The following is a 27,122-nucleotide window of genomic DNA, read 5'->3' as shown; positions in this document are numbered from 1 at the left end:
CGCTTCAGTCGTGTCTGACTCTGTGCGACCCCATAGACAGTAGCCCACCAGGCTCCCCCGTCCCCTGGACTCTCCAGGCAAAAACACCGGAGTGGGTTGCCATTTTCTTCTCCAGTGGGGTTGCATTAAATCAGACATGACTGAGCAACTAACACTAATCACAAGCAGATTCTAAGTTTTTACTGTGTTAGCTGGTTCTAGAACTGACTAGAAGTTAGGATACTTTAAGGCTATCTCAGGTCTTCATCTGCCTTTTCTAAAAGCAATTTATTTGTACTCAGTACCTGATAATTCTGTTCTGAACCTGAAATCTGATTTCACCCCCCCCCGAAATTTCCAGTCATATCAGAGATGTGGTGAGTTCCCAAACTGCTGTCCTTTGCACTCTTTCTCTTCAGAGTTTGTGATGACCGACTCCCTCCCCTCTTCAGAGCTCTCCTGTCTTGTGCAACAGTTTTTCTCTATTGGTTGTGTTTCTCCCACTCCGTACCTTCTTTACTGTTTCCCTTTTTGTGAAGTCTTATTCTTACCCTTCTTTGCTTGCTTTGTCCTTTCTCTGTAGATGACTTAGCCTGTTTTCATGTTTCTAAATGCCACCTTGGTTCTAATAACTTTTAAGTCTCTATTTCTGGCTTTAATTTCTCAGTTGCAGACCTGAATTCCCAATTGGTCGTCTGAACATCTTTACTGGAATGTTCAAAACTGAAGCCATTTTCTTTGTATAATTTCCTTTCTTCACCCCCTCCCTCCCCTACAGCCTGTTGTTCTTATGTGATTGAATTTCTGCTAAATGCCCACCATCCTTCTAGTCCTCCTAACGTTAACTTACTCATTTGTTTCTACATGCTGCTACTGCTGCTGCTAAGTTGCTTCAGTCGTGTCCGACTCTGTGCGACACCATAGATGGCAGCCCACCAGACTTCTCCGCCCCTGGGATTCTCCAGGCAAGAACACTGGAGTAGGTTGCCATTTCCTTCTCCAGTGCACGAAAGTGAAAAGTGAAAGTGAAGTCACTCAGTCGTGTCCGACTCTTAGCGGCCCCATGGACTGCAGCCCACCAGGCTCCTCTGTCCATGGATTTTCCAGGCAAGAGTACTGGAGTGGGGTGCCATTGATATCTTAATAACTGCGCATTGTATATCTCTTCTCTCGGTTCTCTTTTCTTCTCTCTATGTATCTCCTTTCACTGCTTGGTCATCATTATCTTCTTAAAAGCCCTCTTTGAATCATATTTCTTTCCTTTTTTCTTTAAGTTATTGTTGGCTCTTTCTTTTCCCTTTCTCTTAAATATTTACTTATTTGGCTGTGCTGGGTCTTAGCTGTGGCACACAGGGTCTTCAGTCTTCCTTGGGGCACGCAGGGTCTTTAGTTGCTGCACGGGCATGTGGGATCTAGTTCCCTAACTAAGGGTCGAACCTGGGCCCCGTGCATTGGGAGGGTGGAGTCTTGGCCACTGGACCATCAGGAAAGTCTCATATTACTTTATTTCTTTAAATGCTTTTTATAGGATCTCTAGTGTCTATAGGATAAAATTAAAATTTGCAATTACACTAAAGTCTCTCTGTATTCTGACCAGAACTTGACTCTCTCCCATCATCTTTTTTTTACCCATCACAGATTCTCTAGGTTCTCTGGGCTCATAGGTCTACTTCAGGTTCCCCATGCATTCTCATACTTGGGCTTCTGCTCACGTTGGGCATCAGCCTGGTTGTCTTGCTGTAGTCACTCATTCTGCTTCCCTCATCTGTGATAATCACATTTGTCCTGAGGCCCAGTTAGATATCTCCTCTTGGCAATTGTTTCCTTTATTCCACTAATCAGAATTCATAGCATTTATCTCTGATAAGCAGTTCCTCTTTTACATCTAATACTGAAAGTATGTCCTTACCCTTTTAATAAGTTGTTGGTGTGTATCTTCTTTACCAGATTGGAACTTCTTAGTTGACAAGACTGTAGCTTCACTTTGGTGTTGTCATGGCAACTGACAGGTTTTGTGCATTGTTGCCGAATAAGTGAGTGACTGATTGTTGAGCAGATGACTGACATGAGACACACTAGAGAAACCTTTGCTTGACTTTTTCAGGTGAGACACTTCAAAGTAAAAGATAATCTTAGCTGTGGGAAATATTCTTTCCCTCTAGCCGCCCTCCGCAGGGAAAACCACATCCACTTCAGAGAAATATTTTTGGAATGAAATCAGAGAATTAGCATCATTACGTGGCCGCAAGGACTATAAACAGTTACTGCAGTCGCCACAGTTGGTTCTGATAAGTGTGAAGTTGGTATGCGCCACTGTCCATGTTAATAAGTCATAGCACTCAGTGTGCCTGGCTGCACATGGCAGATCTGATCTCTTGAGCTGTGCTGCTAGTTGATTGGAGGAGGGCATGGCAACCCCCTCTAGTATTCTTTTCTGGAGAATCCCATGGACAGAGGAGCCTGGCAGGCTACAGTCCATGGGTTGCTAAGAGTCGGACACAACTGAAGTGATACAGCATGCGTGCTAGTTGATATTGTAACCATAGTGGTGTTCGTGAGCATGACACCTATGCTTTTTTTTCTAAAAGATTTTGTTAGTAGTAAATAGCTTTTATTAAATATTATCTTGCTCCTATACAGAATGGTAAGAGAAAATACATCCTTTTAATAACAGAAAATGATCTTTTTTAAAAAATTATTTAATTTTTTGCTGTGCTGAGTCTTGTTGACTAAAACACGATGTACAACTTCAGAGTTGTGAGTTAAGTTTTGTCTGGAGCAAAATGAGGACTGCAGTCCGTGAGGCAGCATAGCTCTGAGAGACTGCTCCAAAGCAGCAGTGGGGGAAAGTCCATATATAAGGTTTTGGTGATGGGGGAGTTCAATACCATGCTGCTGCTGCTAAGTCGCTTCAGTCCTGTCCGACTCTGTGCAGCCCCATAGACAGCAGCCCACCAGACTCCCCCGTCCCTGGGATTCTCCAGGCAAGAACACTGGAGTGGGTTGCCATTTCCTTCTCCAATGCATGAAAGTGAAAAGTGAAAGGGAAGTCGCTCAGTCGTGTCCAACTCTTCGCGACCCCATGAACTGCAGCCTACCAGGCTCCTCCATCCATGGGATTTTCCAGGCAAGAGTACTGGAGTGGGGTGCCATCGCATGAAGCACTCATTTTACAAAAGGTTTTTTGTTAGTCATGAGGATCTGATGTCACCATGAAGGGGTTTAGTGCTTCTTTAGATATGGGGAGATGAAAGGATTGAGATCATAAAATCTGTTTCTAAAAACATCCAACTATCTAAAGACCTGTCTCACCAATTTCCCTGGAGCACAGAGTGCTTCACTCCACCCTGAACTCCCTTGAGGGTTGTTGAAGGTCAACAGCCATAGCAGCATGGGGCTCAATCTCCATAGAGGCAGATGGCAAAAGCCTTTGTTGTTCAGTCGTTGGCAGTGCTCTTGGTAAGTGCCAATTTGTAGTTGACAGTCTCCATGCTCTATACAGTCTTTCTCTAGTTGCCGTGTGAGGGCTTCTCATTGCAGGGGTTTCGCTTGTTGTGGAGTATGGGCTCTAGGTGCACTAGCGCAGTAGCTGTGGCTCTCAGATTTAGTTGCCCTGCAGCATATGGGATATTCCTGGACCAGGGGTCAAACCTGTGTCTTCTGCATTGGCAGGCAGATTCCTAACCACTGGACCACCAGGGAAGTCCAAACAGTTTATCCTTTATGTTGCATTTCAGCTTGATAGCACAAACGTGTGTACTATTGTTGGAGTTAACGGTTATAAGATTAATTAGTATATCAAAATCGCAAGAGCAGATTTAGCAGTTACTTCATAGATAGGAAGTTTACTGTGGTAGGAAAGAAGGTGCCTGTCTGTGACTGGAACTCTCTGTTCTCTCTGGAAGGATTGCTTTATTAGAGGCACTCATGGGCAGTGGAAATGGCACAAGGTTTGAAGTTACTGTAACTGGCTTCAAATTTCACCTCTTCTCATCATTACCCCTCAGCCTCAGCTTCCTTATCCAGTGAGATTTTTATTATGGTTTGAAAGAAGAATGCAAGACCAACAACATAAATTTTGATTTGAGACAAACTTCAGTTCTCTCTGACTCTTACAAAACCATGGAACCAGTGAGATAATGGAGTAAGTGTTAGTTTCTCATTTTGCCTGGACAGGTTTAAATTAACCCAATAAGGAAATTGGAGGTGTGGCATCTTAGGAAACATCCTGTCTCCGTATCTCATGACTTTACTCATTTGTTTTTCCATTTTTACTTGCACAGTTTGGCAAATTCCTTTCTTCTAAAGTACAGCCTAATTCACCATTCTGTTATGTAACTTGAGGTAGAAAGATGGGAGTGGAGTTGTTTATAGTGCGTCTTGAGATTTAATTTTGAGACTTAATCTTGGCTTTTGACTGCTATAGGAACTTTTCCAAAATGAAAAAATATATGATTTAGGTAAGTGGAGCCAAATTATCTAAACATTGCTTACTTTAGTTGCGCCAGTGGTCTCTCTTTCTCTCCCCTTTCCCCCATCTCTCCCTCCCTCTCAGTTTCCTCCTCCATCCCTCCGCATTCTTATTTTTTGGAGGGAGGAGGAGCAGGGAACAGGATTGGCTCAGCTACTTACAAAAGCCTTTTTAGTTTGTATTTCAAGCAGAAGGATTTGTAAATCAGATAGGTGGAACATCTAGTTATGTTTGTGTCCAAAACAGCCTGAAGCTGCCTCCAGGGATGAAACCTGTTTTTTTATGACCCTAAGGGCTTCCCGGGTGGCTCCGTGGTAAAAGAACCCACCTGCCAGTGCAGGAGGCACAGGAGATGCTGGTTCCATACCTGGGCTGGGAAAATCCCCTGGAAAAGGAAATGGCAACCAACTCCAGTATTCTTGCCTGGGAAATCCCATGGACAGAGGAGCCTGGCAAGCTACAGATCAGGGGGTCACAAGGAGTCCAACACAGATTCGTGACTGAGCACACACACACATGCATGCTCTTGGCACTCACCTGCCGTCTAATTTCTGTAGTAACAATGCTCAAGAAAGGAAGTTCCCAAGTTTCTCATAAAGCTGTTGTATCTGTTGGATTGTTCTGGTTAACTTCTTTTCTCTGAAATGTACAGCCTATTTTCTTTTTCTTCAGAAATTTACAGGTTTAACTGTTTTCCATTTTAATTGATGGTTAATATATCACAACAGGAAATTCCCATCTAGTTCATTTTTTTCTTTTGCTTCCAAAATAATTTTGATTGTGTTTTGCATATTTTTTTCTAACTCTGCAGAGTAGAAAATAACAAGATAAACTCAAGGTAGAAAAGAATAAAAAGAAGATGAATTCTTGGTATGGGAAGGAAATAAAAGAAACTTGAAATAGGAAGAGAACTGGTGATACAGATTATTATTTTATGTCAGTTTATTTTTCAATTTAGAGGTCTTTCAGTTTTTTCCCTTTTACTTTAATCAAAGTAGTGCCATCAGAGTCAAAAGCATAGTTAAACAAACCTTTTGTAATTAGTTTTTAAAAGTAGAAATTGTAGGAAGTATCCAGATGTGTGTTAGGAACCAGATGATCTAGGAAGGGAGCCAGTGAAATAATACACTGGGAGTGACTGAAAGTAAGAGAGAGAAAAATATATTTACAGGCAGACTATCATCGGTAGTACACAAAAAACAGTTAGATAAAAATAGCCTTGGAGCAGCCGCTGAAGGCTAGAAAGTTCCACAGTGGTAGATAAGCCTCCCAAAAAAGAAACCCCTTGCAGAATAGGAGTGAGGGGGAAACGTGGCCTCTTCTAATAACATTTGACATAAGTGATATAGCATAGGGTCGTTGGTAAAGATGAGCTTTTTGTAACTAGATGTGTTTCTTTGGTTAATAAATTAGAATTATACTAAAATTTTCATAAGCTTTCCTAAGACTTAGCAGTAAATTTGACTACTACTCTATTGTATTTATGCCTAAATAATACATTCCTATATCATATTATTACTTGTCTTAATCAGTTCCCGCTGTGATAAGAGGATACCATGGAGTGGGTGGTTTGAACAGCAAACATTTAATGTCTGCTAAGGGCCCTCTGGTGTTGGAGAAGACTCTTGAGAGTCCCTTGGACTGCAAGGAGATCCAACCAGTCCATTCTGAAGGAGATCAGCCCTGGGATTTCTTGGGAAGGCATGATGCTAAAGCTGAAACTCCAGTACTTTGGCCACCTTATGCGAAGAGTTGACTCATTGGAAAAGACTCTGATGCTGGGAGGGATTGGGATTCTCTGATGCAGGAGGAGAAGGGGACGACAGAGGATGAGATGGCTGGATGAACAGAGTCTGAGCGAACTCCGGGAGTTGCTGATGGACAGGGAGGCCTGGTGTGCTGCAATTCATGGAGTCGCAAAGAGTCGGACACGACTGAGCGACTGAACTGAACTGAACTGAACTGAAGGGCCCTCTTCTGGGCTGCAGACTGCTGACTTCCTGTATGCTAACTCATGGTGGGAAGAAGGCATGGGAGCTCTCTGGGGTCCCTTTTGTAAGGGTACCAATTCTGTTCATGAGAACTCCTCCCTCATAACCTGATTACCTCCTGGAGGCCCCAACTCCTAATCCCACCATGCTGGGGGTTAGAATTTCAACACGTGAATTTGGGGGACACCAAGATTTAGCCCATTGCACTACTGTTGTCACACCATCATGCAAACCTCGTAAGGGTCTTACTGAAGGACCAGGTTATTGTAAATAATAGCTTCTGTAAAAGCACAGTATATTCTAATAGCTTCTGTAAAAGCACAGTATATTCTAGTGTCCATTTATATTTGAAGGTGGATTCTTGAGGCTAAAAAGTGTTTTTAAATTAGAAACTGGATATAAGAAAACTGTTAAAATGCCATGGAGACTGTGATTAATAGCATCATGATCTGTTGTTGAATCTGAAGGCATAAAGGGCAGGAAGACAATGGGGTGGGTAGGAATGAGGTGGGGTACAGAATCTAGAGAGTGGTTTGAGTGGGGAGGGGAGCAGAAGATCGGTATTCTGTATGAGACAACCAGGGGAAAATGGCATTATTTAAGGGACGTTTTGTCAAGATCTGAAAAATTGCCAGAATTGTAAATAGGTTATGAGTTTCCACGTTAAATGAGTCTACAAAGTGCTCAGCACAGTGAATAAATAAACACCTATTTCAAAGCACATCTTCGGGAAATTTCAAAACATCTTTGATGAGGAGGACCTTCTAAGAGTTTTCAGGAATTGAAAACAGAAACAAAAATATGCTATATGACATTCGAGTAAGAGTGGCATCGAGTTCTTGACAGCAATGTTAGAGGCTAAGACCACAGAGTAGTGCTGTTAAAGTTCCAATTGAACATGACTTCTAAACTGAAATTATATTTCAAGCTAAACGATCCGTCAAGTAACAGAAGGGGAATATTGAAAAGGACAAGAAGAAGACAGAGGAAATCCCCAAAACATTGGTGAAAGGAAGTCCCGGGATGGCAGCTGGATAGCTGAGAGAATGTCCAATCCAGATTGGAATAAGGGGATGGTAGGGTTTTAGGTACTTCTCAATTTAATCTCAACTTTTCTAGATAATATTCTTACAGCACTAGGTTTTATTTAGAAATGTTGAGATAAATGCCATAAGGAGAGGCTAAAAATTAAAAGAAAGAATGCCTTTGGTGGGCTGCTGTTTTTTCTTTATTAGCTTATTTGATTTTAAGTATAGTTGTTATTTTTCCCACAATGTACATCTATTAATAAAGTAATGTGTAATTTAAGGAAACAACCTTCTCTGAATGTGTAAAATCAGCATGATAGTTACTACTTTATAGGGTTCTATAAAAAAAGGATATTAAAATTAAATTCCCCAGCAGAATGCTGGCACATACTGGGTGCTCATTGAATGTTTGTTTCTTTTTTTCAGTCAGTTTTGCTATATTTTCTATGAGGAAAAAAAAAACAAAAACAACTTAAGTTCCGAACAAGTCAATGTATGAACACATTTAAAAGCCAACTAGTTTTTAAGTAGGGCACTGAAATTTCAGACTTTAAGTATAAACTGCTGCTGCTGCTGCTAAGTCACTTCAGTCGTGTCTGACTCTGTGCGACCCCAGAGACGGCAGCCCACCAGGCTCCCCTGTCCCTGGGATTCTCCAGGCAAGAACACTGGAGTGGGTTGCCATTTCCTTCTCCAGTGCATGAAAGTGAAAAGTGAAAGTGAAGTCGCTCAGTCGTGTCCGACTCTTTACGACCCCGTGGACTGCACCCTACCAGGGTCCTCTGTCCATGGGATTTTCCAGGCAAGAGTATTGGAGTGGGGTGCCATTGCCTTCTCCGTAAGTATAAACTATGTATTGTTTAATAGATCATGACAAGCATTCTAGATTCCAGATTTTTCATTAAAGCAACTCCTTTCATTAAAAAAAATGTCACAGATAGTAAAAATGTAATCAGAAATGAAGTACACACCCCAAAATTAATTTGACAAAATTTAACACCCCTTCTTTCAACCACTCTGGATATACTTCTTGCTAATAATAGTTTAGAAAAAATCTATCTCCAGTAATATTTAGATCAGTGTTTATTATACATTAATGTATTTTGGTTGATGATATTGTTGACTAAATTGCCTTATCAGAGTCATTTGTGGCAGAAAAAACATAAATGTTGTTGACTGCTAAAGTGAAGGCACGGATGGGAATCCGCCTGCCAATGTGGGGGACGTGGGTTCAATCCCTGGTCAGGGGAGATTGCACGTGCCACAGAGCAGTTAAGCCCCGTGTGCCTCAGTGCTGAAGTCTGCGTGCCTAGAGCCATGCTCTGCAACAAGAGAAGCCGCTGCAGCGAGGAGCCAGTGCACCACCACTAGGGAGTAGCCCCCACCCTCCGCCCCTAGAGAAAGCCCACGCGCAGCAACAGAGACCCAGCACAGCTAGCTTCAGTTCCGCTTTACTACAGCATTATGATCAGGTGACTAGTAAGCCCCACACAGTCTTTCCTTAAAATTATTTCACTGGGTAAGTCCAGAAGACTGAGCTAATACTGGCCTGGAATATGAGGAACATAGAGGGATGTGTTACTTTATTTTACTATTGCTACTTGAAATATATACCCAAGATCCTTCAAGCTACTATCCTACATACCTACTGAGAAGTTATTTCACAGAGCATTTCATTTGTACCTCTCCTTGGGTAATTTATAATGTCAGCATTTTCATATCAAAGCACCTACAATTACAGTGTAGGGTCTATGGTGTCTTATTTCAGATTTTCTTGGTAAGAATAATATTCTTTTGACAAAGTTACAGACTTTATCAGGCTTCTCTGATGGCTGAGAGGGTAAAGCGTCTGCCTACAATGCAGGAAACCCAGGTTCCATCCCTGGGTCAGGAAGATCCCCTGGAGAAGGAAATGGCACCCCATTCCTGTACTCTTGCCTGGAAAATCCCATGGATGGAGGAGCATGGTAGGCTACAGTCCATGCGGTCACAAAGAGTCGGACACAACTGAGCCACTGCACTTTCCTTTCCTTTCACAGATTTTATCTCATGATGGCAGTTGCAGGGGGTGTATGCTAGATCATGTTATAAATGCATTAAAAGTGTTCTCTGATAAAAGAATTAAGTGTAAAAACAGAAGGAAAACGTAAATGGAAGAAAAAGAAAACAGTTTAGACAGTCTATGGCAATGATAGCTTGTAAATGATAGCTGGTAAATAAAGAAATCCATACAGATATTTATCACAAAGCTTTTTGAAGGAAAGATGCCATGTCAAATCAGGGATGAATGATATTAATTGTTCTTACACAACCCCCTCTCCCTGCTTTTTACAGCCTCCCTCACCCACACACACAAAATACTATTTTTATTTTGTTTTAACAAACTCTTATATAGTGGTTTGTGCCAGGGATAATTCTAAGCACTTGACAAATATTTACTTACTAAACTCTGTTAGCTAGGTACTATTATTATCTTTGTTTGTTTGCTTTTTAAATATTTAATGAAACCAAGGTGGTGCTTTTCCAGGACTTCTGTAAGTAGTGAATGGCACTGCTGGTGTTTGAAGCTGGTAATCTGGCCCTAGAGTTAGTCCTGTGAACCTCTATGCTCTTTCTGCTGCTTGCCTTGGAGTGATGAACGAAAGAGGAAGAGTTCTCTACTCCTGGGTCCTATGACGCCATCAATGGTTATTTCCTTATACCATAAAAAAAAAATAAATTTATTAGCAGTTATCTGTTTTACTGTCACTTAGTGGAAAATAATGTGCAGTCATTTATTCAAAAATATAAAAACAGAATATGAAGGGTTTTGTTGCTGTTGGCAGTTTTGGGAATAACTGTGAGGAATGAAATTCTGTTTACTAAAGATACAACTTCACGCATCATTTAGAGAACTTCTTTACCAAGAACATGTTTGGCACTTAATAACACTCAATAAATATTGAGTCTAATTAAACAGTGAACAAGGATGCACTATATATTTACAGCATTCTCCAATTCATCATATTCTTTTTAATTTCACGTTTGCTTGGGTATGGTGTAGAATTTAAAATATGCATCATAAATGTCTTAGGAAGCTTTGAATGTTTTATATGTTTTTGAATGATCATTTAAATCAGGCAACAGCTGATGGTACAGGGTGAAGCATGATCCATAATAATTATATTTTACAAACTCATTTTGTCCTAAAACTTCTCTAAGGACAAAAGTATATCCTTAATTAAAGTCAGTGCTGTGGCCTTTCTCTTGCCAGTGAGATGGAAACCACTGTATTTATTTCCTAACATGAGGGAGAAAGGACTATTTCCAGTTCTCATACACAGACATTCCTGTTGTTACTTCTCTGGACGGCCTCCTGAGAGATCTAATAATAGGAGTGTGAGTCTGTCCTTAGTCACCAGTGACTATTTCCTTAGCAAATTCATTAACCTCTCTTTTATCTCTCAATTTGTAACCCCAGTAAATTATCAGTTAAGTGTTATACTTCCCTGAAATATAGCTCTTTTCCACTCATCTCTGTTTTCTATCAATATGATTTTTAGACCAGTATGTTAAACAGGTTATTTAGATTTAAATTCATTCAAAAGCCCAAGCCATCTGTGCTCTGATTTTATTACATCCTAGGGCAGATTTATCTATTGATAGTTACCACTGTTGAAGATAGGTTAAAGAATATAGTTCAAGCATATAATCATAATTCTTGAATATGTTAAAAAAATTTTTTTTTCATTTTTTATTGGGATACATAACTACTGTCACTGAAACAATTTCTCAGAGATGATTTTCAAGTTTTTCAATGGTTTTTAGCTTCAGCAATAGTAAATTTATATGCTGTGTTTTATTGCCAAGAGAAAATATGTTATCCATTGTGACAGAAAAAATTGTTATTAAAGCAGATGGTAAATCCTTGAATGTAGTGTTTTTGTTACTGAACTACATGGTATTTTTGTTTGCTTGTTTGTTTATTGTTTTTTGGTAGGATTGCTGGTTTAAAATTGACTGTGTGCCTTGTCTCATAATTCTGTGCCTTTTCTATCAGGGTATTTACCTTTACTGGAAGACTAACTTATTTCTTATTATGTAGAACTTTATTTGATAATTATAAATTGTTTTAACTGTATGGACATATATTTAGAAGAAAGTTTTAACTTCTTGAAGTTATTTTTTATATTTACTGATATTTTCTAAACCAAAAAATGATTATTCATGGAGTTATTTTCATGTCCACAGTGTTTTACATTTTGGCAGATGATTCATCTCAGCTTTTAAAATAAGATAAAAATCTCATATTATTACTTAGGAACTTTCAAATATAACCCTTCTCAAAAAATAGGGGGAACATATATGTATTTCAAAATGTAATATTTGAAATGAAAATGTAAAACGACTAATATCATAAAATGGGATAGAGGTGCCCTCTTGGAGCCTAGAATAAAATTGAATAAAAGGGTTTAATTTTATTACTGTCACCATCCTAATGGTTCAGAAGTGCTGAATAGAAGTACCACTGATTAATTTTCCCCTTGCTTAAGAATTTAAATTTTCTTTGGGGAATGGATTTTCTGTTAAAAAATAATCTGAACCATCTTTGAATCAGATCAGATCAGTTGCTCAGTCGTGTCCGACTCTTTGCGACTCCATGAATCGCAGCACACCAGGCCTCCCTGTCCATCACCAACTCCCGGAGTTCACTGAGACTCACGTCCATCGAGTCAGTGATGCCATCCAGCCATCTCATCCTCTGTCGTCCCCTTCTCCTCTTGCCCCCAATCCCTCCCAGCATCAGAGTCTTTTCCAATGAGTCAACTCTTCGCATGAGGTGGCCAAAGTACTGGAGTTTCAGCTTTAGCATCATTCCTTCCAAAGAAGTCCCAGGGCTGATCTCCTTCAGAATGGACTGGTTGGATCTCCTTGCAGTCCAAGGGACTCTCAAGAGTCTTCTCCAACACCACAGTTCAAAAGCATCAATTCTTCGGCACTCAGCCTTCTTCACAGTCCAACTCTCACATCCATACGTGACCACAGGAAAAACCATAGCCTTGACTAGATGAACCTTTTTTGGCAAAGTAATGTCTCTGCTTTTGAATATGCCAACTAGGTTGGTCATAACTTTCCTTCCAAGGAGTAAACGTCTTTTAATTTCATGGCTGCAGTCACCATCTGCACTGATTTTGGAGCCCAGAAAAATAAAGTCTGACACTGTTTCTACCGTTTCCCCATCTATTTCCCATGAAGTGATGGGACCGGACGCCATGATCTTCGTTTTCTGAATGTTAAGCTTTAAGCCAACTTTTTCACTCTCCTCTTTGACTTTCATCAAGAGGCTCGTTAATTCTTCTTTACTTTCTGCCATAAGGGTGGTGTCATCTGCATATCTGAGGTTACTGATATTTCTCCTGGCAATCTTGATTCCAGCTTGTGCTTCTTCCAGCCCAGCGTTTCTCATGATGTACTCTGCATATAAGTTAAATAAACAGGGTGACAATATACAGCCTTGACGAACTCCTTTTCCTATTTGGAACCAGTCTGTTGTTCCATGTCCAGTTCTAACTGTTGCTTCCTGACCTGCATACAGATTTCTCAAGAGGCAGATCAGGTGGTCTGGTATTCCCATCTCTTTCAGAATTTTCCACAGTTTATTGTGATCTGTACACTCAAAGGCTTTGGCATAGTCAATAAAGCAAAAATAGATGCTTTTCTGGAACTCTCTTGCTTTTTCCATGATCCAGCGGATGTTGGCAATTTGATCTCTGGTTCCTCTGCCTTTTCTAAAACCAGCTTGAACATCAGGAAGTTCACAGTTCACGTATTGCTGAAGCCTGGCTTGGAGAATTTTGAGAATTACTTTACTAGCGTGTGAGATGAGTGCGGTAGTTTGAGCATTCTTTGGCATTGCGTTTCTTTGGGATTGGAATGAAAACTGACCTTTTCCAGTCCTGTGGCCACTGCTGAGTTTTCCACATTTGCTGGCATATTGAGTGCAGCACTTTCATAGCATCATCTTTCAGGATTTGAAATAGCTCAACTGGAATTCTATCACCTCCACTAGCTTTGTTCATAGTGATGCTTTCTAAGGCCCACTTGACTTCACATTCCAGGATGTCTGGCTCTAGGTCAGTGACCACACCATCGTGATTATCTGGGTCATGAAGATCTTTTTTGTACAGTTCTTCTGTGTATCCTTGCCATCTCTTCTTAATATCTTCTGCTTCTATTAGGTCCATACCATTTCTGTCCTTTATCGAGCCCATCTTTGCATGAAATGGTCCTTTGGTATCTCTGATTTTCTTGAAGAGATCTCTAGTCTTTCCCATTCTGTTGTTTTCCTCTATTTCTTTGCATTGATCGCTGAAAAAGGCTTTCTTATCTCTTCTTGCTGTTCTTTGAACTCTGCATTCAGATGTTTATATCTTTCCTTTTCTCTTTTGCTTTTTGCTTCTCTTTTTTTCACAGCTATTTGTAAGGCCTCCCCAGACAGCCATTTTGCTTTTTTGCATTTCTTTTCCATGGGAATGGTCTTGATCCCTGTCTCCTGTACAATGTCATGAACCTCAGTCCATAGTTCATCAGGCACTCTTATCTATCAGATCTAGGCCCTTAAATCTATTCGAATCTATTTGACATATAATATTGTGTTAATTTAAGGTGTACAACATGTTACTTTGATAACATTTATGTATTGTAACATGAAAGCCATTGTAGCACTATTTATCACGTTATGTAATTGTGATACAATTTTGTTGCTTATATTTATTATATGTGCTTTAGATCACTGTGGCCTGTTTAAACACTATCCTTTGCAAGTTTGTACCCTTAAACATCAGTTTTATCCCCTCAAACCCATCCCCTGGTAACCACCATTATTATCTGATTGTTTGAGTTTGACGTTTTATATTTCACATATAAAGTTTATGTCATACAGTATTGGTCTCTCCGTGTCTGACTTACCTCACTTATCAAACTGTGTTCAGGATCCTTGCATGTTGTCAGAAATGTCAGGCTATCCTTCTTTCTTACTGCTGAATAATATTTCATTCATATATAAACCATATCATATTTATCCATTCATCTGTTGATGGGCATTTAGGTTGTTTCTATATCTTGAATATTGTGAATAAAGCTGCAATAAGTGTGGGAGTGTATATATTTCTTAAAAACACTGTTTTCATTTCCTTTGGTTATGTACTCAATAGTGGAGTTACTGGACTGTATGGTAGACCTGCTTTTAACTTTTTGAGAAACTGCCATATTGTTTTCCATACAATTGAACCAATTTATATTCCCATCAATACTGTATGAGGGTTCCTTTTTTTTTTTTTGTATGGCATCCTTTCCAGAACTTGTTGTCCCTTGTCTTTTAGATAATGACCATTTTGACAGGTGTGAGGTGATAATATTTCATTGTAGTTTTGATCTGCATTTCCCTGCTGCTGCTGCTGCTGCTGCTAAGGCGCTTCAGTCATGTCCAACTCTGTGCGACCCCATAGACGGCAGCCCACCAGGCTCCTCCGTCCCTGGGATTCTCCAGGCAAGAACACTGGAGTGGGTTGCCATTTCGTTCTCCACTGCATTTCCCTGCTGATATGATATTGTGCATCTTTTCACATGTCCGTTGTCCATTTTGATGTCCTCTTTGCTTCACAATTTACCTCTTGGGGTTCTACTAGACTTTAGCTTGCTTCAGATAGTTGTAAGAGAACAATGGAAGTAATAAAGCCCACGTAACCTGCATGATGCAGTAGCGTTTGGATTTTATAGTACATGTATGCATTCCTGTGTCAGTGATGTGCAAAAGATGACCATACCATATTTTTTGCTTTTCATAAGTAGGTTTATCGAAACAGTAGCCCACACGTACAAATATTCTTTAACATTAAGGCAAAAGCAAATGCCTAATGACATACTTTTACTGAAACCAAATGTTATCTGCATTAAATGGGGAAAGTGGGCTAAATTCTTCAGTTGTGACAGTAGATGAGCTTAACAGGAAATCAACAAGCTGAGCAGATAGTTATATTTTCAAAGGCACTGAAGAAAATGAGTTTTTGATGGCTTTATTAAAGTTCAGCTTAAGCTCTTAAATGAGGAGAGCCAGTGTCACAGGCATGTCCCTGGCTCCGTGAACACACTGAGATCTCCATTAATATCCAGCCCTGCCCCAGAATGCTTTTAGTTGCTTTTTGATGTTTATTAATGATTTTTTTTCATAGAAATAGAAGTGTTGCTTTTGTTTCCATAGTATATTGTTTACTCATACACTGAAAGTAGAAAAAGATTTGCTTGGAGTTTTCCACATAGATGTTTTTTTTTTCCTTTGAAATATGGCACTATTCCTATAAGAGCCTGACTGTTGAGAAGGGTGACTGATGTGTGAGTTTTGCCTGCTCTTTGTAATGCTTTCTCCTGGCCAGTGGCCATTTCAGGTAAGCAGATGCAGTCTACTAAATCATCTTTGCTGGAGAAGCAAGGCAGTGCTCTAATGCCTCGCCAGGAGTTGTAGGAACATTGAGCAGCCATCAGAACGGTCACTTGTTTGGCATGTGCCTTCTCTAAACACTTGTGAGTGTTTGCTAACCATCCGACTAATAGGTCCTCGGTCCCTATAATGCCTTTTTTTTTTTTTAATCAAAAGAGAAGTTTGCCTTGTGGTCCCATCATATACAAATAAAATGAAATAAAAATTAGAATTTCGGTGGTATTTTTGAGTAAGTGGGTGACTGTGATTTTTGTCATTCCAGTTATAAACAATGATTTCCTTTTCTAATACGAACTCCAAAAAGAATGCAGTGGGAAAGCCACAGCATCAGAATGTTAGTCTGGTTTTTGAGGAGACATTAAAAGAAACTGTGTTTGTGGTTAGAGGAAGCTGTGTTTCTGATCATCTATCTGTTCAGAAGAGGGAGTGTGCATATGGAGTGATGTACACCTTAGCATGCATGTAGAGTGATGTACACCTCAGTTTGACTGCTGTTGGTATGTGTATCTGCTTGGAAGAGGAGACAGCATATATTAATGGGATTTTTTGTTTGCTCATTTTAAAATTTGTTAATAAGAAAATGGATATGCAGGTAACTTCATTATATTCAACTAGCTTGATTTTTGTGCCCTTTAATTTTCAGAAAATCGTGCACCTATGGTTTTAGAGTTTCTTAATGGCTGTCGTGGGGCTTCCCAGGTGGCTCAGTGGTAAAGAAGTTGGTACAGGCAGCTTCTTTACCACGTGGGTTTGATCGCTGAGTCAGGAAGATTCCCCTGGAGGAGGAAATGGCAACCCACGGCAGTATTCTTGCCTGGAATGTCCTGTTGACAGAGGAGCCTGGAGGGCTACAGTCCATGGGGTTGCAAAGAGTCAGACACAACTTAGCAACTAAACAGCAACAACCAATGGCTGTCACACTGACGTCTATACCTGTACCAAAGTCAGAATTCCCTAATTACTTTTGTAAAGGGTAGGGGAAAAATACACTATCCGTATTCTTCAGAGTTTATAAAACATACTATCTGATTGATTCATTACTAGGAAAAAAGTATCCTAGCCTTCTGAAAACAAAACCAATATTTGTTGACTCTGAGCTTGGAAAGTCACATAGATACAGCCTTCAGTAGTCTACTTATACCTGTTTTCAAGCCATTTGTTTATTTAGCAAATATTTACTAAGCATTTATTGTGGCCAGACACTATATTAGTTCCAAGAAGGGCAAGAAGAAAGTGCTATGTTAAGTTATAATAGAACCATAGTTTGACAAGATGATGACCAAATTTTGAATTTGATTTAGCTCTTATTTCTGTTTGAATTAAAATACAGATTTTCAGAATCAGAAAAGACATTTAAAATTACCTGCTCCAACCCCCTTCATCCAGTGTTTGAATCTTTTGTATTATTCATTTGATCATTGCTGATATTTGACTGTTTTTGACTTTTAAAAAATGGCATTTTCATGTAGTTCAACCTAATGGAACTATTATTAAGTACAGAGTTTGCTCATGACAGTGTAAGATGGGTTAGTGAAGACAACCCTATCAAACTGTCTGTATGGGGGAGAAATGTAAGACCAGATATTGACAAAATTAAGGCTATTTGCAGAAATAAAATGGCTCAAGTGCCTTCATCTAACCAGGATGAAGATTCTGGGTGCTGAATTAAGGGTTCATCTTGTGTGATCCATTATATCATTTCAAACCTTCTTCACACTCTACAAGGCTCTTAAAACCCACGAGGGATATTCTGCATGGACATGGATTTCAGTTACTTTGCAACTTGAGTTTGTGGCTGGAGGATGAGCCATTTACTCAGGGTTCCCCAGCTTCCTAGAGAACACCTTCCTAGGTGTTGTAGTTGAAGATGTTCTTGGTCTCTCCAGTCCCTACCTTGGAAGCTGCGTTTCCCTGGCTATGGCAGCTCAACGCATGGCTGTGCGTTCATGTACATTTAAAGTTACTTTGAAAATCAACATCTAGGAATCAGGATTTCACCTAGTATAAGTAAGACCTAACTGGGTAAATGATGAAATGACTGTTTTCCCTTACAATTGGCTTCAGTGAGTTACTTGAACTCACACATTCCTGTTTCACTTACATACAAGTGCTAGCCTCTGGCATCAGAAAAATGGATATGCTGTGGTGTGTGTCCTCAAGTTACTCTAAGCACACCTCAGTCTAAGTACTTTAAAAAGGTTTGGTAAATGAAATATATTCTTCCATTCATCCAAGCATCACTTATTACGTACGTATTAAGCCAGGCACTGTGTTAGGCTCTAGTGATAAAGCTGAAAACAAGAACAAGCCCTTTCTTCATCTACATCATATTCTGAATGTGAAATGAGACATTAAACATCAGTACTAGTATAATGTTAGATAATGATGAAAGCTATAAAGAAAAAGAAACTACTAGAGAGTAAAAAAAAAATAGTACAAAGGAGAATGTAATCATCTCTGCATAGGAAATGAGGTAAACCACCCTAAGAATATAATTTTAAATCTGGGTTTTGAAGAGTAGATAAGAGTATGACAAGCAGACCAGGCAAGGAAGAAACTTCTAGATAGAGAAGCAGCAACAAACAGTAAGGCTCGAAGACGTAAAACAGGAGATTAAAAATAGGAATGCATATTTGTAAAAAAGATGCAGTATAGGAATAATAAAATATGGTGTATGATATCCTTTGAAGAGTGTTGAAATAACATCATATTTGGATATGCGAAAAATTGTTTCCTTGAGAGTACTCAGATTTATTCAAGTATCAGAACTCCAGGTAGTAGTAAAAGTGCTCTTTACAGAACTCAATAAATTATTGTTCTGATTCACCTTCAAATATCTGAAAATGTCATTATTGATCTGAATTTGGAACTGTTCCAGGCATCTTTAAGGTTAAATAAGAGTAATAGATGCTAACATTTTAAAATACATTCAAGAAGAAAAAACTCACTTTTGAGAAAATTGAATACATGAACTTTCTGTGTCATTTTGGGAAAGATTGCTATTCTTTTTTTTTTTATCAGATTAATGACCTTAAAATTTTTTTTTAATTAATAAATTTAGTTTCAGCTGCACTGGGTCATTTTTGCTGTGCTCAGGCTCTCTCTAGTTGCCACAAGGGGGCCACTCTCTAGCTGTAAGTACATAGGCCTCCCATTGCACTGGCTTCTCTTGTTGCTGAGTGCAGGCTCAGTCCTTGCGGTGTGCGGTCCCAGTTGCCTTACGGCACATGGAATGTTCCCCGAACAGGGATCGAACTCGTGTCCCCCCTCTGTTCTTTTTTATCATCAGAACCTGAGTGTTGTTCAGTAGCATAGTTTGAGAACTGCTGTGCTACAGTTATTCATCAGATGGGCTGCCAACCTGTGTGGGAAGCGTTAAGGAATCTAACTGTCTCTTGTAGCAGGCAGCCCCTTCGGAAAGTCCCTTGCAGTGGCTCTGACTTCCTTTCATTGAGCTGAAATCTCTCTCTCTGATAATTTAGTCTCACCGTTTAGACTCTGAATCTTGAAGATAATGACGGAAGTCGTGACCTATTTTTTAGAAATCTTCTGAGGAATAACAAGTAAAAATAATCTCAGTGTACTTTGCACTGTTTTAAGGTATATAAATGAGGCTGGGCTTCCCTGGTGGCTCAGTGGTAAAGAATCTGCCTGTCAATGCAGGAGACATGGGTTTGATTCCTGGGTCAGAAAGATCCCCTGGAGAAGGAAGTTGCAACCCATTCCAGTATTGTTGCCTGGGAGAATCCCATGGGCAGAGGAGCCATGAAGGCTACAGTCCATGGGATTGTAAAAGAGTTGGACATGATTTAGCAACTAAAACAATAACAAAACATATGAGACTAATAATGATAAAGGTTAAAGCTTACCTGGGTGTGAAGAGGGTAGGAGGTGTTGGTGTTCTGTTTCATAGAGGGCAAGGTGGGAGTCTATGGTCTCTTAAGTCTTCATAATCAAACTCTTAGTTTGTTCTTTCTGTATAATGTTTTGTTTATGTCTTTTCTCCCCCTATAATTCTTATTTGAGTAGCCATAGGGTTTACAGGAATAGTTCTTCTGAAATAGAAATACAAAACCCAAAGTAAAAGAGGAAAATGCAGTGTTAGAGTATTATGATCCTTGAAGTAAAATGAAACCTGATAACCAAAATCAAATTATGATGGAATTAAAGGAGACTTTATGCATCATTGAAACTTGGAGAGAAAAAAGGGGAGAGGAAATAGGGTGCCAAAGATACATACATTCATATTTATCACACATATATGTACATACATACAAATATATCTGTGTGAAAATATATTGATCGTATATGAGAGATACATTACATTTAATACATACATATACAAACACATAAACAGAGATAAGTGTATTTCCATCAGCTTTTGTGAAAGGGAAGATAACAGATTGAAACTGTGCTCTCTCCTTTCTGTCCTGTTCCACTGTCTGAAGTGGCAGGTGGAATCCGCTCAGTAATTCAAAGAGTGAATTTTTTAATTGATCAATCCTGACATGCTAACCTCAGCAACCGAGCAGCTGCATAATGTGTTAGGTCATCATACCAATAATGAAGATTACATCATTGACCTGCCTACTTTTTTTGGAATGTAGAGAAAAACAAACCCTAGAAATATGTCAGATTTTCAAACAAACCAAAATAATGACTGAGCATACTGATGCTATCTATAGTTTCATCACAACTTATTGACTAATCAGTTAGGAACCATTCTGTTTGTAAAATTAATTTTAATTATAGTTTATTTTTAAAATGAAGTTCTAGCTTAAGACCTGAATGAAAAGTTTCAGAGAAATTGTTTTTCTTTTTCTAAATTTAAAATATTACTATTGTGATAAAGTGATTCACCAAGTGACTTTAAGATAGCAATGTATGTGTTAACAGACTTCTATATATACATCAGCTGTAAGGTATTTCCCTGGGCTTTGTACTTTGAAAAGTTAATATTTTAATTCAGCAATAACACTCAAAATAAGAATCTCTGAAATTTGTTTTATATTTCTATTCCTAAAACAGGACAGATTTTGAAATAGATTGCTTTTTTTAAAAAAAATGAATCGCTTCTTAAAACTCACAGATGTACACATCCACCCATGGGACAGAAGAAGTGAATTAAATACCTCGCTTGGTAAATCACGTTGCTTCTTCTGAACTAGATTGCCTGCACCCAGTGCTGTGAAAGAGACAGGCTGTGAGCAGGAAGGATAGCTATTGTTCAGTGCTCTCTAGCAAAAGAAGTCGGGGGAGGGGGGTTTGGGGGGGTGAGTTTGACTGGCGTTGGCTCTGGCTTTTCTGCATTCCAATCTGTCTGAGGCATTGAGCGGGAGCAAAAAAACAGAGAGAGAGAGCGAGAGAGAGCAGGAGCGTGAACAAGCGCAGCTAGTGCGGTATAGAAAGTGTTTTGAGTTTCTGACTGGCATGCCGGAAAGATCATGTTAGCAACACCCAGAAACTTCACGGAATGCAGACCCCAGGTAAGAGTTCCTAGAATCCATCTGAGACAGAAGTTAAAAGTTTGTATATATTTAAAGGGTATCTGTGCTTTTTCAAAATTCACAAATGAAATGACTATTTACTTTTGTACTTACCGGCTTTAAAAAAAAAAAAATGGGTTGGTTTTCATTAACTGTGAGTTCACAGGAGTACTGTGTGGAGACTCAACATCCAGTACAAAATCCAGATCTAAAATAGCCTTCTGAGAAACTCAGATAAATTAAAGGTGTGATGATCATAGCAAAGTACTAACACTGCAACATTTACTTGTTCTTTTAATCATTTGAAGTGGATGTTTATTCTAGTTTTTCCCTAGATTCTTTATGAAATACTAAGATACCTAGGAATGGATATAGCCCATTTCTCTCTGAGAGAGACAAAATATATCAACCATTAATAATAATGTAACAGCCTTGCCTGAATCTCAGTAGCATGTAGTAAATCTGTTTCATTTGGCAAGTTCAACAGGTTGGATCCATAGACAGCAGTAAGAGTTCAAATGAGAACTTTGCTTGTTTCCCCCCCCCACCCCAAGGTAGACTTTTAATATCCTTTGCCAATAGATGACGTCAGAAACTTTAACTAATTAGCTCATTGAAAGTTAAATCTGGAAGAGACTTGAGAAATCATCTGGTGCAGTCCACACTCTTCCTTTTCAATGAGAACATTGAGGTGTAAGGGATTTGGTGCTTGCTCAAGATCACAGCATTAGAACAGAATTGAAATGAAAATACAGGTCTCCTTATTTGCAGTTTACTGGTTTTTTTCATGGTTCCAGATACATTTAGGCTTTATACTTTGTCCATACTGTGTCTGCTGGCTCAGGTACCATGAGTTATTGCCTAAAGACCAAATACATCATAAATCTAGATTGAAATATTATGGGGAGGAGATGTTGGCAGATGGATGTCATCAATATTGATATCATATTCATTCAAAACCAAAAACACATAGCAAAGTATTGGTATTTATCAGAATAAAAAGCAGCTTTCAGTTAAGGCAAATGCAGTTTGTATGTTGCTTTTATGTAAACAATTACATAGCTGTAGCATATTCTAAATGCCTATATACGAAATTAAGATTCAAGTTGATTTTAATCTCTTTTAAAGACTTTGGGACTTAGTCATTTTCTGTGTAATTGAAGTTAGTAAAACTTTTTTTGGGTAGCATTATCCCATATTCAGTGCCTTCTCTATGTTTATATTTTTTAATGTAATTTTTTTAATGATTTTTTAAATTTTAACATTTCAAAATTATCCAACTGTTTGAACCAATCGCTTCCTTATCCAAGACCCAGCTCAGTTTCTCTCCATTTGTAAGGGTCCTCTGTTACTTCACCTCATGAATTATGTGCTTGAGGGTAACTTAAGTGGAGGATCTTGAGAGTCACAACAGTCAGTGAACATCTGTCTTCATACATTTTCATTTAGTCTCTGAAAAGGTTGCTGCCCTTTCCATTTTTCTGGAGACCATTGTGGAGTTGAGAGAGACCACACTATTCTAGTGAGCTAAATAGTAAAGATAGCCACTGTCAAAAGGATCTGTCATGGCTCTTTACAATCCCTGGGAACAAGTTAGCTTGATTTGGCTCCAAGCACAGTGAAGGGATGTAGTGTTTTTGTGTTAAAGCTTGACCTGCTATTCCAGTTTTTGACTAAGTCTGTGTAAATGGGGTTGTGATTTACGAGTCTGTGAGTGATGAGCAGTACGTTGTAAGGAGCAGTTTCATTACTGCTTTCGGCTATCGGAAATCAAATTACAAAGTGACATTCTCCACCCAGTAGGAAACAAGAGACTGTTTGTCGTACTGCCGAATCCATTATTAAAACACACTGTTTATAAGAGGACTGATGGCTGTGAGAATGAGGACATAATGCTCTGTCCAATTTAACAGTGTTCACGTTGTGTTACATAGGGCTTAGATTTTTCTCTCATCTTCTATCCTGCTGGAGTATGTGAAAGGACTGCCATGATACATGCATGTATATTATGTTATGTGTGTATATGATAGATGAGTGGATGGATGGATGGATAGCTAGACAGACAAACAAAAATGGACGTTGGGCCTTGGTATATTTCCCCATGTTAGAGACAATCAGGTCATTAATCTATTGCTGGTATTTTACTGACCTAAGTTGAAAAAAAACTATTAATCAATCTAATAATTATAAAGTTTGCTACTGTGTATTGGAAAGAGAAAAATATTAGAAGGAAACACATGACTCCTTTTTCTCTCCTGAATACAAATGTCAGATTATGCAGGATTATGTTTCGAAAGGCACTTGTGCTAATAAGGTGCCCATTTTATAACTAAAGGCACATTGTAAATGGGAAGGGAGTGGGTAGGATGAAATGAATGGCATGAGGAAAGAAATTCTCCTATGTATGTGAAACAATTTTCTTTTGACCATTGTTTTTTTTTTTTTTTGAAGGTGGGCCCATTTTCACTACTCATGATTTTTTTCTTGATACTAGTTTTTCTAAATTTTTTCATGAAATATATATCCATATAGTTTATATATTAAATTTGCAAAGAAGGTAAAGAGCTCTGTAATGTAGCCATGACATTTTTCTGATAAAAGTTTGGCTATAGTTGATCAAAACTTTTGTCTCATTTAAAGGACTTATTAATACGTCTTCCCCATTACAGTTTCTTTCTACTTTTGGGGTATAATTCTGGGTTCTGTATCCTCATTAAAGTTGTAAGAATGAAATCTCTATAAACAAAAGTAAAGATGAACAGTCCAAGGGGCAGAAGCTTGAGGCTGGGTGTGTAAAACACTGAATTATCAAATTAATTCTTTACTCATAAAGGTAACCTGATTAGCCACTCAAAACTCTGGAAATCCTTCTGTATAGACACATGGTTGAGTTTCCTCTTCTGCTCCAGTCTTGACCTTCAGCAGCTTCTGAAGAGGGAGTCACACTGGTTTTGTTCTTCCTGTTCTTTCACGCTCTCTAGTGGTTGTTTGTGGTGGTTCTTGTTTTCAGTTCCCTGTATATCAGTTTTCTTGAAGAAGCCGGTGGATGTGTGGTGAAATAAGGTTCACAAGATTCTTACACTTGGTTGCATAAACTTTCTAAAATACCTAATTCTGTAGTGTGGAGAGAGAATAACTGGTAGTGTCCTGTTGTTTCCCAGTAAACAGTGAGTCGAGAAAATGAGTCATGACTCAGCAATGTCAATCCTCAGACAGCTGTCTTTTGTTTTTATTTTTTTCTTTCTGGGTATGTGTGTGTGCGCGCCTAATCGGAATTCAGTCTATCAAAGCTCCACATGTAATTATGGGTATGATGTCAGTTTGTGTTTGGAAGCCTAAAGCATTGCCACTGAGAATATGTTCTTTGTGCATATTTGAAAAATAGGAGAGACTTACTGAATCGTCATTAAAATTCAGATGAAGGTCTTCATCTTCTCTGGTACCTTGCTCGCTCTTATCTTCTCTGGTACCTCGCTCACCCCTACTCAGACCTTACCATTCTGCTGAATGAAGAGTTCTCTGAACTTATACACTTGAAGAGGGAGCCAGTGAGGAGTTCTTATCAGGAATGAGACTATAAAACCCCACATTTCTGTCATTCTCAGGTTTGAGGTATTATAAATAAGTGAATTGCTGAAATAGCAAGTTGTGAAGTTAGTGTAGGTTAATACAGTTCTCTTCTTTGAAGAAGAAAAATGACCTGGTTCTGCATGCTCTTTTGTTAGACTTTCGAAAGTAAGCAAGCAGGTTTAGGTGCCAGGATCAAGCCAGTGTCATTCAGGATCAGGTGACACCTAGCATAGTCAACCTGTTGGACAAGTTGCTTGCTCTGATGTATTGCATTTAATTCCACAGACTACAGAGCACCTTTGAAAACCTTAGCAGCATGCTGCTGTTGTATAGTTAACTACTCACAGTTACTACTTTAGTTAATATGAAGACTAAAAAAAATGGATATTCTCTTTTTAATACTCTGGTTTGTAACTTTCTAGCTAGATTATATTTCAAATAGATGGTGTGTAGTTGATTTGATTTCTGGTCTCTCCAGTGAGATAGGAGAAGATACGATGTTTGGGTCCCTACTACAAGAATTCCCTTTTCTAGGAACACCTAGACTATAAAGTGAGTGAAAGTCGCTCAGTTGTGTCCGACTCTTTGTGACCCCATGGACTATACAGTTCAGGGAATTCTCTAGGCCAGAATACTGGAGTGGTTAGCCTTCTCCTTCTCCAAGACTATAAAGTGTCAGGTAAATAAATGAAATAATTTATTTCATTTTTTTAAAAGAGTGATGTGTCAAAGGGAGTGCAGAAAGAACCACTTGAAAGAATTGAGTTTGCTCAGTCAAAGGACGGGACAAGACGTGATATGTCTATGAACAGGGAAGGATAATCATCTTTTGTATACCAAGAGCTCATTATGATGAGCTCATTTCTAAGACTTTGTTTAGTATGGTTATGTTTCTTAGCATTTTCTCAAAGTGTGAGAGACAAATCACTCAAAGAAAGAATAGTAGATTATTGAATTACTGTCTGCATATGGTAAAAGAATTGTATCACAATAATACAGTGGACATGAGTTGGGGTAAACTCTGGGAATTGGTGATGGACAGGGAGGCCTGGCGTGCTGCAGTTCATGGGGTTGCAAAGAGTCAGACATGACAGCAACTGAACTGAACTGAACTGAATAGTTAGCTTACATATATCTTGATTTTTTTCTTGAAGCATTTTTGCCTCCACCTGAAACTCAGTGAAACATCACAGTAGTTTCCTGAAACAATATCACTCTATTTTATGAGTACTATTATTTTACTTGCAAATATCTGCACAGTGACAGTTGCTAAAATTGTGAAATATATTTTTAATAATTTTGGTTTTCTTCATTTCCTTTTCTTATAAATACAGTATAAGCACTTAGTATTTGATAATCAGCTTTTTAAGATAAATTTTCCAAAGAATTAGCTTTTTTTTCCCCCAATTGGAGCCAGTGTTGACCATTTTTATTAACAAAACCAAAAACATGGTGTAAGGAAGAATGCCTAGGAGTAACTGCTGTAGTTACAAAGAATGAAAACAAGTCTCTCTTGGAAACATTTTTATTAACAAAACCACATGTACTATTCAAAGCAAATTTACTGTAATGTAAAAGGCAGAAGTCTTTTTAGAAAGTTTAGAAGTTGCTTGTTTTATTTGTTTTGTTTGTAAATGGAAGGATATTTAAAACCAGAAGGCAGGCTTTCCTCTGGTCCTTTTTAAAAAGAAAATCCAACAATTTATTTACCAGTTTTTCTCAGAAGCGTGTCTTCTGAGAAACTGTAAAATATGAACAAACTGCAAGATGTATTGACAATGCAATTTTAATTAGCTAGAAATAGTGAACTTCAAGGATATGACTATTTTATTGCTATAAAGTACTGTGATTTATGACAGCTTCCCAGTAGGTTTCTTCCAGTGTCAGAAATTATAAGACCATTTTCATTTTGCTTAGTTGTTAAATTAAATATTTAAAGATAGACTTTTTCTTTCTCTTTTCCCCTGTCAAACCCATGTTACAGGAGAATAGAAACTAGTTGTTTTTTTTTTTTTAAAGGCTCTTCAGGTTTAATCCAGATGTTGCTTATTTTACATTTTTCTATGACAGTCTAAAAAGAGATTATTTTTAAATTTTAATATCCAAACATAATACATAACG

General features: G+C 38.6%; 1 protein-coding gene across 4 annotated transcripts in view; it reads left to right on the top strand.

The window, feature by feature from the left end:
• The window catches only part of RASAL2 (RAS protein activator like 2), a 401,507-nt gene that overhangs the window by 232,081 nt on the left and 142,304 nt on the right, over nt 1-27,122 (top strand). The window contains exon 1 of one of the 4 annotated variants that reach the window (XM_005909866.3): nt 21,281-21,431. The exons of the other annotated variants lie outside the window; for them this stretch is intronic. Within the exon in view, the coding sequence (XP_005909928.1) occupies nt 21,419-21,431 (13 nt within the window). The 5' untranslated portion in view covers nt 21,281-21,418. Of the gene's footprint in view, nt 1-21,280; nt 21,432-27,122 lie in introns of those variants that run through there. 4 annotated transcript variants of the gene reach the window in all.

This window comes from Bos mutus, chromosome 16, assembly GCF_027580195.1.
Source record: "Bos mutus isolate GX-2022 chromosome 16, NWIPB_WYAK_1.1, whole genome shotgun sequence".
Lineage (NCBI taxonomy): Eukaryota > Metazoa > Chordata > Mammalia > Artiodactyla > Bovidae > Bos > Bos mutus.
The sequence above is the reverse complement of the archived record's forward strand: the minus strand, read 5'-3'. Positions and strand labels throughout refer to the sequence as shown.